At 60.1% G+C, this 11,445-nt stretch overlaps 2 protein-coding genes across 10 annotated transcripts in view; both read right to left on the bottom strand.

Annotated features, from left to right (window-relative positions):
- Positions 1-763: 763 nt before the first annotated feature.
- On the bottom strand, positions 764-6,020 carry UPK3B (uroplakin 3B). 2 transcript variants are annotated; one of them, XM_081054040.1, is made up of 6 exons: positions 5,645-6,020; positions 5,347-5,496; positions 4,845-5,079; positions 3,530-3,609; positions 2,685-2,814; positions 764-2,275 (listed from the first exon to the last, which is right to left on the bottom strand). In XM_081054040.1, the coding sequence occupies exons 1-6, from the start codon at positions 5,748-5,750 to the stop codon at positions 2,116-2,118; spliced, it is 861 nt and encodes a 286-aa protein (XP_080910166.1). In that variant the 5' UTR covers positions 5,751-6,020; the 3' UTR covers positions 764-2,115. The 2 variants fall into 2 exon arrangements, with proteins under 2 accessions (XP_080910166.1, XP_080910167.1); XM_081054041.1 differs by lacking the exon at positions 5,347-5,496 and having other exon boundaries at positions 765-2,275; positions 5,645-6,011.
- A 2,087-nt stretch (positions 6,021-8,107) lies between these two features.
- DTX2 (deltex E3 ubiquitin ligase 2) overlaps positions 8,108-11,445 on the bottom strand; it is a 36,699-nt gene continuing 33,361 nt past the window's right edge. For all 8 annotated transcript variants that reach the window (XM_081053370.1, XM_081053373.1, XM_081053371.1 and 5 more), the window contains 3 exons: positions 11,272-11,433; positions 10,027-10,116; positions 8,108-8,760 (listed from right to left, as the gene is read on the bottom strand). In XM_081053370.1, the coding sequence (XP_080909496.1) occupies positions 8,533-8,760; positions 10,027-10,116; positions 11,272-11,433 (480 nt within the window). In that variant the 3' untranslated portion in view covers positions 8,108-8,532. The remainder of the gene's footprint in view (positions 8,761-10,026; positions 10,117-11,271; positions 11,434-11,445) is intronic.

Genomic DNA, 11,445 nt, shown 5'->3' with positions numbered 1-11,445 from the left:
AGAACAAGCCACAAAAAGGCGCTGGGACATGCAAGAGCCTGGAGTAATTCCTGGCTAAACCTCCTGCCCTGGGAGGTTTTGGTCATTTTTTCACTCAGCAAAAGCCAGTGGACCCCTCTTCATTCCCGCCATCCCCTCCTGGGCAGGCCCCAAGCTGGGCCGCCTGGGCCTGGAAGGTCTCTCCATCTGGTGTTGGAGCCAGGCCTGAAGAGGGCAGTGTCAAAAGGGCACTGCTGGAGATAGCCAGTGAGGGTGAGGTAGGGGACGCTTTTAACCCTCCTCCAATTCCAAGAGGCCAAGAGGGACCTGGGATCCAGAGTAGCAGAATTTCAAAGGTGGCTGCCCAAAGGGCTGGCTCCCAGGGCCGGACGTCACCCAGGACCCCAGGGCCTGGGCTCTGCTTCTGTCTGCACCTGGAGGGGGTCTTGTGGCTGGTGGGGGTGCAGGGCAGGCAGGATGTGGGAAAGACCACTAGGAACCGGGGGTGAATGGGTTTTGAAAGCAAAGCCTCCTCTGAAGTGTTTGCCTGGGAGGAAGCATTAAATCCACATAACCTGCATTAGTAGCGGGCTTCCTGGCCTTGCAACATATTATGGGTTTCCCTGGGGCCAGTCAGGAGATGGGGGCACCCTCAAAGTACAGTTAGGGCTAGCAATCAAGGGGACAGGCTCAGGGCAGCCCTGGGGCTGGTGCTGGACAGAGCAAGGCCAGGCTAGGTCCCATGTATAAATGCTCCGCTTTTAAAACCAGCACCATCACCACTCAGATGGAAACGCCAGGCCGCATTTATTCATCTCAAAAGAGGGGGCACCTCCCTCCCTCTCCACCGCCAGGTGCCCTCCACGGGTTGGGGATGGGCGGACGCTGCGTGCGGGGAGCTGCTGTCAGGCTAGTGGTGGGTAACAGAGTGGGCAGTTAGCAGTGGACAGAGCGCAGAGCGCAAGTCAGTGAGCCTGTTGCTCCATCTAGAAAACGGTGACTGCTGTACGGATGGGAAGGCACGCAGTAGGCCCTCAAGCAGGAGCGTGATTGGCCATCCCTCCGTCTTGGCCGACGTGGGGTATGGAGGCCTGACCTCCAGAGACCCCGTTGAGTGGTGGCTGCTCTTTACAATCGGTCACGAGGCCGGAGCCCGCCGGCCAACAGCGCCCGCTGGTCTGTGAATAGGAGTGCGCATGCGCGGGGCCGTGAGGCTACAGCGGCGGCGCACTGGCGCCCTCCGGTGACTACAATGGGTACTGCCGCCCTTGTGGGCAGATGGACACTGGAGGAATGAAGCCTCTACTCCCCCGCCCCCGGTGCAGGGTCGTCAGGGACCCCAGTGAACCCATTGGGGTGGTTGTCTGAGGAAGTGTGAGCCTGCGGGTAGGTGACAATCTGAGGGTGCGACAGCCTCCCAACAGTGACAGGTCACATCTGAACAAGTGATCATCTGATATCTAGAGCAGTTAGTGAGCTCCCCACGATCTGCCTGAGACCCCAAGTCTAACACTGTGCGTGGCAGCAGATGCTCAACGAATGTTTGTGGAGTGCGATGAGGGGATAAGTGTGTGAGCCATCTGTGTGTGCAAGGGGGTGGAAGTGGTGGCTGAATCTTCGGCCGGAGGGTCATGTTTCTTCACTCTGTCTGACCCTCCAGCCACCCTGAAGGCTTCGCTGCAGCCCCAGCCACTGGCAAGTGGGACAGAGAGAGGGGCAGAGGGAGGCTCAGGCCTCATACGTCGCATGATGGGCCCAACTCAGCTCCCTTCACCGTGCAGAGCAAGGCCCCCTGCAGGCCTCTTCCTGGGGCTTGGAAGCTTCGGTCAGGGTGGTCTCTCCACCCATTACCTCCAGCCTCACTCGCAAGCAGGCAGATGGAAGAGAGGTAGGGATGGAGGTGGGACTGGGTGCCCAGCCTGACCACGGTTCTCCCCCAAACTCCCTTGCAGGCAACTGCAGTTGCCTGGAGAGAGCAGGGAATGGGAAAGCCAGTCAGGGCTGCTCGTGGTGGGATTTCAGGCAGAGGGGAGTGCGATGGGGGCGGGACTAGGAAGGAGCGCTCTGCCCCCAACCTCCCCCGCCCCCGGCCCCCCCCCCCCCCGCACTTCCCTCGCCCCAGCCACTTGGGCCAGGCTAGGGGCTGAAGCTGGGGAGGGGGTCCAGGCCAGGCTCACAGCCCACGGGCAGGGTGGCGGCCTCACTGGGCGGGATGTGATGAGTCATGTAACGCTTGCCCATGAAGGAGCCAATCCGCAGCTGCTCTGGGACCTCCTCAGGCCACCATAGGCTGGAGCTAGACAAGAAGAGCAGACTGCCGTTTGTCAGGGCTCCACCCCACTCCCAGGTCCCTCCTCCTGCAGCCTCTGATTGCCCTTTCCTCCCCTCTAGAACCCGCTGGAGACCCGCCCCCTCCAGGTGGCCATGCTGACTACCAGGTGTCAGCTCACTGAGATGACAGAGCTCACTGGAGAGAAAACAAGGCCCAGGCAAAGGACACACTGAGGGACCGAGGCAGCGCGAGGTGGGTCCTCCTATGAACCTGTGGTCAGAGGAGCTGCTGGACCACCTCCCCGACCTCCCAGGGGAGAGACACTCAGAGTGGAAATTTCCCTCCCAGGGACACCTCCCAGCTCCAAACTGCCGGCTCAGGGAGCAGGAAGGGGCTGCAGGTGGGGAAAGGACTCTCGGGTGTCACCACTCACAAGCGCACAGTGGAGGCTGCCAGGAAGGCCAAGAGCAGGAGGCCGGCCAGAGAAGAGAGGATGCAGGTGATGACAATCATGTCACCACTTCGCCGCCCTGGCCACGTGTCGATGGAGCCTGGGGACTTCCCTGCACGCACAGCAGCTGCTCAGACCCATGCTCAGACCCAAGACCTGGCTACCTCCTGTCCCCAGATAGCCTCCTGAGCCCCACCCACCGTCCTTCTCAGACGGGCATTTGTGCCCTGCCAGGCTGGACCCCCCATGGCTCCAGCCTCTGCTTTGTACTCACTTTGTTCTAGGCTGTTCCCACCAATGGGTCCACCCATACCAGGCAGATTGGTGGCTGACCACGTGGCTGCCCTGGTCCCTGAAGCCTGGCATTCAAGGACTTTGGACACTAAGCCTCTACCCCCACCCCTGGCCTCTGCAGCCCATCTCCCAGGTGTCCCCACACCGCACACTCTGGCCTTCACACATGCAGTTTCCTCAGCCTGGTGAGTCATGCTGGCTTCTTGAGGCCCTGCTGAGGGAAGGCTCCCAGAACCTGTGACCCTGACTGACCCTCCTTCTTGCCCTGGCCCTTCTCCACCCAGCAGTGCTGGCTCCCTGTAGGAGGGGAAGGCAGTTTCTGCCCAAGTCTGACTGGGCTGAGGCCTGAGCACCTAAGGGTGGGCAAACATGTGGGGATGGCCAGAGCCGGTGCCTGTTGGGGGTGGGCTGGACTTGAACCACTGCTACCAGGTCCCCAGTCCCATGACAGCGGGGGAGGGGCTGGCTGAGCATGGCCATTGGGCAGGAGGTGTCAAGCAGACTGGAGCCAGAGCATCTCTCCCCCGCGTTACCTTGGTGGAGCATGATGGGGTCAGACCACCTGGTCTGGGCCTGGGGTGAGCCCCCGGCATCCATCAGGAGGAACTTCACCCTGGGGAGCAGAGGAGGGGTGAGCCTCAGAGCCTCAACTGTCCTGGGCATCGTGCCCACTGCAGCCAGACCCCAGACAGCTGTTCTGGGCCACACTGTGGGCTTTTCCCAGGTATAGGGGCCTATCAGGACCAGCCATGGCCTGGCCCTCCTCTGAGAACCTGAGACCTCTCTGGCCATGATGACCTCTGCCATCAGCCCCAATCCACCTGCACCATTTTTCTCCAGATACCCTATCAGGTTAGGGGCCCCAGTTACTAAATATAACACCCAGGTGCCTCAGGGTAGCTCAGCGGGGTGCATGAACTGGGGGCCAGGGGCCTCTCGGAGGAGAACTGCTGGCCCAATGGAGTCTCTGGGGCCATGGGAGGCCCGTCATGAGGGGCGGGCACCCCGAGTGAAGGCCTAAGGAAGGAGGGGTGTGTTCAGGCTGCACACAGAGCCCAGGTTCACAGGGAGGGGGCAGGCTGGCACCGAGGGCACCAAGGCCTGGCGGAGGAGCTCACTTATGTTTTGGCAGGGGCTACAGAGCTCTGGAAATTTTCTGAGCACTGAGGGACCCAGACAGGCTGGCAGTGAGGGAAGCTGGCTCTGGTGGCTGCCAGGGGTGGAGCCAAGCCAGGGAATGGGCTGGGCGAGGGGGAAGGGGACCTGGCAGGGCTGGGTGAAAGGGCAGAGGGAGGCGGTGGCCATGCCGGTTCTCCCAGCTGGACTTAGTCTCCCTGAGGACACCTGGCCTCATCCTGTGGCCCCAGAGCCCTGGTCTGGACACCTGCTTTCCCACCGGGTCTCCACCCTGCCCTCCACAGGCCACTTAGCACTCTATGCCTTCGCCTGTAAAAGTGGGCGGTCATCTTCTCTCCTGCTTCCCCAGCTCATACCCACTGAGTGGGTCTGCACTCAGCCGTGGGCTTGGTTTCCCACTAGATCTATCCATGGGAGGGAGAGTGGGCCCCCGACTACAGCCCTGCAGACCCACCCCACCCGCACCAGCTCTGTGGGGCCACCTCTTCCTCCTGGGCCCCCCGGAAAGACAGCATTCTGCTTGACCCCAGATGTAATCAGTGCTGCTCCCCAGCCCCAGAGGAAGAAACCAAGGCCGGCAAAGGGGAAGGGCCTGCTTCAGCCGACAGCCAGGATGGGGCGTGGGAAAGGTGAGAGCCGGCAGCCCCGGTTCCCGAGACCCCTTCTCTGCTCGCATAGCCCCTGTCCCAGGCTCCAAGCGGGGTGACCCACCTGTAAGGTCCGGGGCCTGGGAGGGGGGCATTGCAGTAGGATGGCTGGTGGAGGTCGGCTAGGCAGTTGGGGTCATTGCCCACCCGCAGCACATGGATGCCGCTGCCACCCACAAGGTCCTCGCAGGGCAGCTGGTCCGGGGCCAGGGGCAGCGTCATGTAGTGGCCATCGGTCAGCAGCTGTGGGGAGGCTGGGATCTCAGCCAGTGTCTGTGGGTTCTGGAAGTCCCCGGAGGCTGCAGGGGGGAGGGACAGACAGATGGGGCTGGCAGGCGGATGAAGCCAGGCCCAAGGCCTCCAACCCTGGTCGGTCCTCCATGCCTCAGTGGCCAGAGGGCCCCTACAGACAAAAAGCAGGTTTTGTCACCCTCTCAAAGTACCCTCTTGCTAAAGCCCAACTGTCAATCCACAGCCAGTGTCGAAGGTCACAGGGAGGGTCTCCCGGACCCTGGCGCTCTCAGCCACACCTCTCACCCCCGGCCCACACCTGCACCGTGACACACCGTTGCTGAAGGCCACCACCAGCCAGAGGGTATCGGTAGCATTGGCATGCCCGTCCAGCACACAGCGAGGCTGCTCCAGGGAGAACGTGCTGGCCGTGACCTTCCCTTCCAGGTCCCCGGCTGTTATCTGCGGCGTGTAGGGGATTAGCTCTGTGGCCATGGAGATAGGTGTGAGGGTCCTGAGGCCCACTGCCCCCCGGTCACCTCTCCCAATGGGAGGGGGTAGGGTCCAATCACTCCAGCCGGGGCCCCAGCCCCTTGGCTCTGGTCAGGTGCATCCAGATGGACCCCTACTCACCCAAGTTCCTGCAGGGCTGGGGCCAGACAAGCGTCACCACGAGGAGCAGAAGCCACAGGCGAGGCTGCCTCTGGGGAAGCCCCATGTCCACTGCCTTCTGCAACATCCACAGCCTGAGGCTGGTCTGGCGGCCTTCTGCAGCACCCCTGCCCCCAACACCTATGGCCTGGAGAGCTGGTTATTCAGGCTGCCAGGCTGGCCCACGGCTGGAAAGACCTGAAAATGTGAATGCACCCCAACCCCTCCCCCCAGCCCAGCCCACCACAGGGAGGGGCGGGGCAGGGCTGAGGGAGAGGCCACTGGACCCCTAGACTGCTGGCCAAGCCACTTCAGAGATCCATGTCTGAATTTAGGCCCCACCCAGCCTCCCAGCCCTGGGGAGGATGGCCAGTCTGTGGAAACATGGGCTCAGGGCCACATGCCTGAGATTCCTGCACCCCAGGCACCAGGAGACTCCCTCTGGTCTGCTGTCCCCACCCAGGAGCAAGCCTGGGGCAGCTCCCACCTGCCCGGCTCCAGCCCCATCACCGCACCCCTGGCCCTGCCCACTCCCCCTCCTTCCTCAGTTCCCTATTCCAAAGAGCTTCAAGATCCGTAGAGCCCTTGACAGATGACAAGCCCCTCATTTAATTACACCCTTGGGTTCTCACTCTATGTATTTTTTACTGAGGTATAATTCACATCTCATAAAATTCATCCTTTTAAAGTGTACAGTTCACTGGTTTTCAGTATACTCACAAGGTTGTGCAATCCTCACAACTAATTCCAGAACCTTTTCATCACCCCAAGAAGAAACACTGTACCCATGAAAACAGTCACTCCCCCGCTCCTCCCCCTGGAACCACTAATTTACTTTCTCGCTGTGTGGATTTGCCTATTCTGGACACTTCCAATAAATGCAATCACAGCATGTGGTCTTTCCTGTCTGGTTTCTCCCCGTTGGCACGATGTTTTTCATGTTCATCCGAGTTGTGGCGGGTATGGGTGCTTCCTTTTTAAGGCGGAATACAATTCCATTGTCTGCGTGTACCTTCTGTTTATCCATTCATCAGCTGATGGATATTTGGGGTTTTCTACTTTTTGGCTATTATAACTAATGTGGCTGTGAACGTTCATGTACAAATTTTTGTGAGGACACGTTTTCAGTTCTTAGATATGAAGCGGGGGTGGAATGGCTTAGTCACGGGGTAGCTCCTTTTTGAGAACTGCCCAACCGTTCTCCAGTGCAGCTGCCTTGTACACCCCCACCGGCAGCGGATGAGGGTCCAATCTCTCCACATCCTCATTCGCTAGTTTCCTTTTTTTGTGTGTGTTTTAGTAATAACCATCCTAATGGGTCTGAAGTGGTATCACTTTGTGGTTTTGATCTGAGTTTCCCTGATGACAGTGAGCATTTTTCAAGTGCTTGTCAGCCATCTGTGTATCTTCTTCAGAGAAAAGGCCTTTGCTCTTAAAAAATAGGGTATTGGCCTTTTTATTGTGGAGTGCCTTATACAGTCTGGATACTGGACCCTTACCGGGTAGATGATTTGCAGACATTTTCTCCCATTCTGATTCTCACTATACTTTAATGTGGAAGCCAAGCCGGCAGCAGCACTCAACTCCCAGGAGGGAGTCTCACCGTGGAACCAAACAGGTTGGGGGGTCTGGCCAGGCCTTCCCGCCGACCCTCCCCAGGACCAGCTCTTCTAGGAGGCTCAGTGGGCACAGAGCCCAGGGCCCACAATACTTTTAGGGGCCCCGAAAAACATCTTAGATTTCTTTTAAAACTAAAAGTGAAATAAATGAACTTCTAAATGGAAGAAAATGCTCTATTATATATTCACCTTTATACCAACACATCGTGAAACAAAATTTAATGTTTTTCTTATGGAGCAAAGGGCTCGCAAAGGTGCAAGTGCCCCGTGCTCACTCAAAACGCGGTCGCGTCCCTGTGGCCCCAGGCCACGAGCACTGCCCCCAGGCAGACAGCAGATGGGGAGTATTCGATCCTCCCTCTAAGAAGGTCCAGAAGAATTAGAACTTTGAGTATGGCGTCAGCCCAATTCTGGCCTGGAGTCCAGCTCTGGCTCTACCACTAGCCTGGGACCTTGGGCCAGTTACGCCCTTGAACCTGAGTTTCCTCCCAGGTAGAATGGAGACAGCAGCAGGTACCCCTGTGAGCAGCGCTCCCCAGAACCTGGGGAAGTAATGGGATGGTGGGCTCAGTGGCTGGACTGCACACCGAAAGGAGGGCTGGACTGGGGGACGGGGAAGCGGCAAGGTCAGTGCCCTGGGCTCTCTGGCCCTCACCACAGCCTGTTTCTTCATTTATGGAATGGGGTTGAATGGGCAGCCCATGAGGTCCCTTCCCACTCGGATATAGCAAGACGTGTGTGCTGGCGCGTGCACACACACACGCACGCACACACGTGCACACACACACCACCCCACCCACCGCTGACAAACACATCAGGGCCTGCTGACTTTGGCTATCGGGCATTTATTGCAAACAGAACATCTGAGGTATGAGAAGCTGACCCAGACCCATGCCTGTCCCTGGCTGGCGGGGGTGGGGGGTTCTCTCCCCACCCCAGGCTAGGCCCCCAGCACTGGAGGCCCAAGGCAGCCAGCCAAGGACAAAGGGCCCCCATGCACTGAGGTAGCTGCATCTTAAGCCCCCACAGTGACAACTCCCCAGGCTTGCCCAATTCCCACCGAGACCCAGGCCTGGAGGGGAGGCGGAAGGGGGAAAGGCAGACAGGAGAAGCCCTAGCTTCCATGGAGCACCCCGGGCCCCCAACAAACATCCCAGCCTCTGAGGAAAGGCAGCTCCCCGCCCGCCCAGCCTCGGGGCAGCCCGCCAGCAGGGCCGGGCGGCTGGCTGCCAGGCGGGCCAGGCGCGCGGGTCACTGCGGCTGTAGGCAATCCTCAGTCACCCCCTGGGCGGCCAGCTCGGCCAGCACGTTCTGCAAGTAGTTGGGGTCTGGGTAGCCGTGGCCTGTCACGTTGCGGTCCATCTCTGTCTTGTGGTGGATCTCATTCCACACCACTGTGTCGGTCTCGCCCGTGGTGCTGGACGTCCCCACTGTGAAGATAAGTCTCCTCTTCCAGGCCACCTTCAGCAGCTCCAGGACCTACCCCAGGAGACAGAGGAGAGAGGGAGGGAAGGGGGTGACCGAGTGCTGGCGGTGCCTTCCGTTTCTCACCCTGGGGCCGGGGCGCCCAGGCGACAGGGTGGGGGCATCCACTGTCCCAGCCCCTGCCCTTGATTTGCCCCCATGATGAGGACAGGGACGGCAGCACCAACCACCCACCAGTGTTAGCTGGGGCTGCGCAGTACACACGCTAGGCCCTCGGTCCATTCCCCAAGTCCCGTGAACCACCGGCAGGGCCCCTGGGAACTGGGGCCTTCCCCTCGGCATTGCAGTCTGGTGTCTCCTAAGTGATGTCATCCATAGTCCCATGGCGTGAAGCCCCACCTGTGGGGCTCCCTGGCCTCCAGCTCCAGCCCTGACGCGCCTGGAATCCCCACCGCTGCTCTGCAGGCCAGCAGGCCCTCACACTGAGCACCTCCAGACGCCGGTCTCGGTCCCACCCGTCGGCCAGCCCTCCCCTCAGTGCTGCCTGGTACTCAGCCCCAACTCGGACCCATCTGGATTTTTCCCGACTTCCAAGTCCACCATGGCTAAGCTCCTTCTCTCCCTTCTCATCGAATCCAGGCGTCCCTGCTCTCACCCAGGGCTGCTGCTCTCCACGCCCGGCTACCTGGAGTCCGTCCTCTCACACCACCCAAGGAAGCTCCCTCAAACCTGGAGTCTGCAGCTTACTCCCCTGCTGACACCCTGCACCCCACGCCTTAGAATAAAGCCCCGTTCCTGTGGCTGACCTGGAGGGCGCCCGACCCACCTCCACTGCCCCCCGCCCCCACTTGGCTCTCCCTCAGGCTCTTCACATTGTCCAAGCCTGTTCCCACCTCAAAGCTGCCACACTAGCTGCTGTCTGCCCGGAACCGTCTCCCACGAGTAAGGAAAGTCCCCACTCGGGTCTCAGTGCAGAGGCACAACCTGGCCGCCAGGCGCTAAGAGAGGTGGCCTGTCCTCCCCACGAGAGCCCTTGGGAAGTCCCGGTCCTCTCTCCCTGTACTCCTGGCACCCTGAGGAGGCCCAAACCACAGCAAGGTCCCGGGAAGGAGTGGCCCCCACGTCAGCCAGCCCGGGTCAAGGCCCCCTCCTCCTGTTGCATTAAGGCGAGTGACACAGAGGCCAGTGTGGACAGCAGGCCTCCCGCTGCCGAGCTGGGCCAGGCCCTCCCGACCCCACCCCCCTTGCACTGGCACCAGCAGGTGGGCACAGGCCTGCCAGCAGGAGGGCCCCTCCCCAAGGGTGGTGGTGCGGCTTTACCTTGCGGCCCTGGGCATTGTCTGGAAGATAGCACTGGCGGGGAAATCCTCTTGCGGTGAATGGCTTCCCGGGGTTGGGGTGCTCAGGGCCCTGCAGGAGGAACACAGAACAGGAGTGGGGTGCTGAGAGGTGCACGGGACACCTCTCAGCCTTGCCCCTTCACCCTCCTGGCCAGTGCTATTCCTGCACTCAAGTGATCGAATAAATTGCTGACTCAAATCCTGCCTCTCAAAGGTCATGGGTGAGCATGACCTCCCACCCACGACCACCCTCCCTGAACGCGTGCCATTCCGCCTGGCAGCAGGCGCTCCTGCTGACTTTCTCTATTTCCCTGATGAGACTGAAACCCCTCAGAAGCGGGCACGGAGGCTCCTACTTCTTCGGTGGCCCTCTGGGCAACGGGCTCTCTGCACTGGATGGCAAGGTCTGCCAGCCTTCAGGATGCCCTCAGTCCAGCACACAGGACCTTTTACTCCTCACTCTAAAGTGGCTGGAGCAGGGCCCGGAGACAATGGCAGCAGCCTGGGCAGGAGGGCAGCAGCTGCAACAGCGCAGAGCCCACACAGTGACATGCCATGTACAGCTCCAAGTTCCCCTCCCGCCCTCGGCTCCAACCCTCTCTGGAACGTTTTTTAAATTTCACTCTGAGCCAAGGTAAGTAGTAGAGGGAAGAGCACGTGAGTAAACAAAACTCATTTACGGTGGATGGGCTCCTAGTCCCCACTGCCCTGGGCTCTAAGACCAACCATCACCCAAGGAAGGAGGCCTGAGGGGTCAGTGCTTCTGCCGGGGTCTCCCTGGGACCCCAGGACCTTGCGCTAGGGTTCCTGACATCCAGATCCGGGCCTGCCCCTCCCAACCCAGGCCTGACGAGGCCACTGAGCCAGTCTCTCGTCTCACTGCTGGCACCTCCCCGCCCCATGCTCTGCCCCTGGGAGGGTTCCTGCCTGTGGGCTCCCCAGAATACTCAGCACAAGGGTTCCTCCTACTTATACATTTGGTCTTCTGTCCCGTACAAGTCCAGCTAAGATGTCTCCACCTCCAGGAAGTCCTCCTTATCTCAGGAAAGGGCTGAGGGCCATCTCTTTGCTTCCACAGCCCTAAGAACTTGCTGCAACCCCCAGTGCTAGCACTTCCTGGTTCCTGGGACCCTGAACTTAGCAACCCAGGCACCCTCACAGTGACCAGGGGACAGGCTGCTGGGAGAGGGACTGTTTCCAGAAAGATCCGAGGAGGCCCCCTTACCTGGATGCCGTGAGGAATGTTGTAAACTATGAGTATTGTCCCACAGTCCTCGTGGCCGGGGAGGGCCACCTGGAACCGGAACACCTCCATCTTCCCCCGAGGCTGGGTCCCCGTTTTCTCTCCATAGATGGTTTTGCAGGAAGGACACTGCAAACTTCCATCCTAAGTAAGGCA

This window comes from Rhinolophus hipposideros (genome assembly GCF_964194185.1).
Source record: "Rhinolophus hipposideros genome assembly, chromosome: 7".
Lineage (NCBI taxonomy): Eukaryota > Metazoa > Chordata > Mammalia > Chiroptera > Rhinolophidae > Rhinolophus > Rhinolophus hipposideros.
This window is presented reverse-complemented; position numbering and strand designations above follow the sequence as displayed.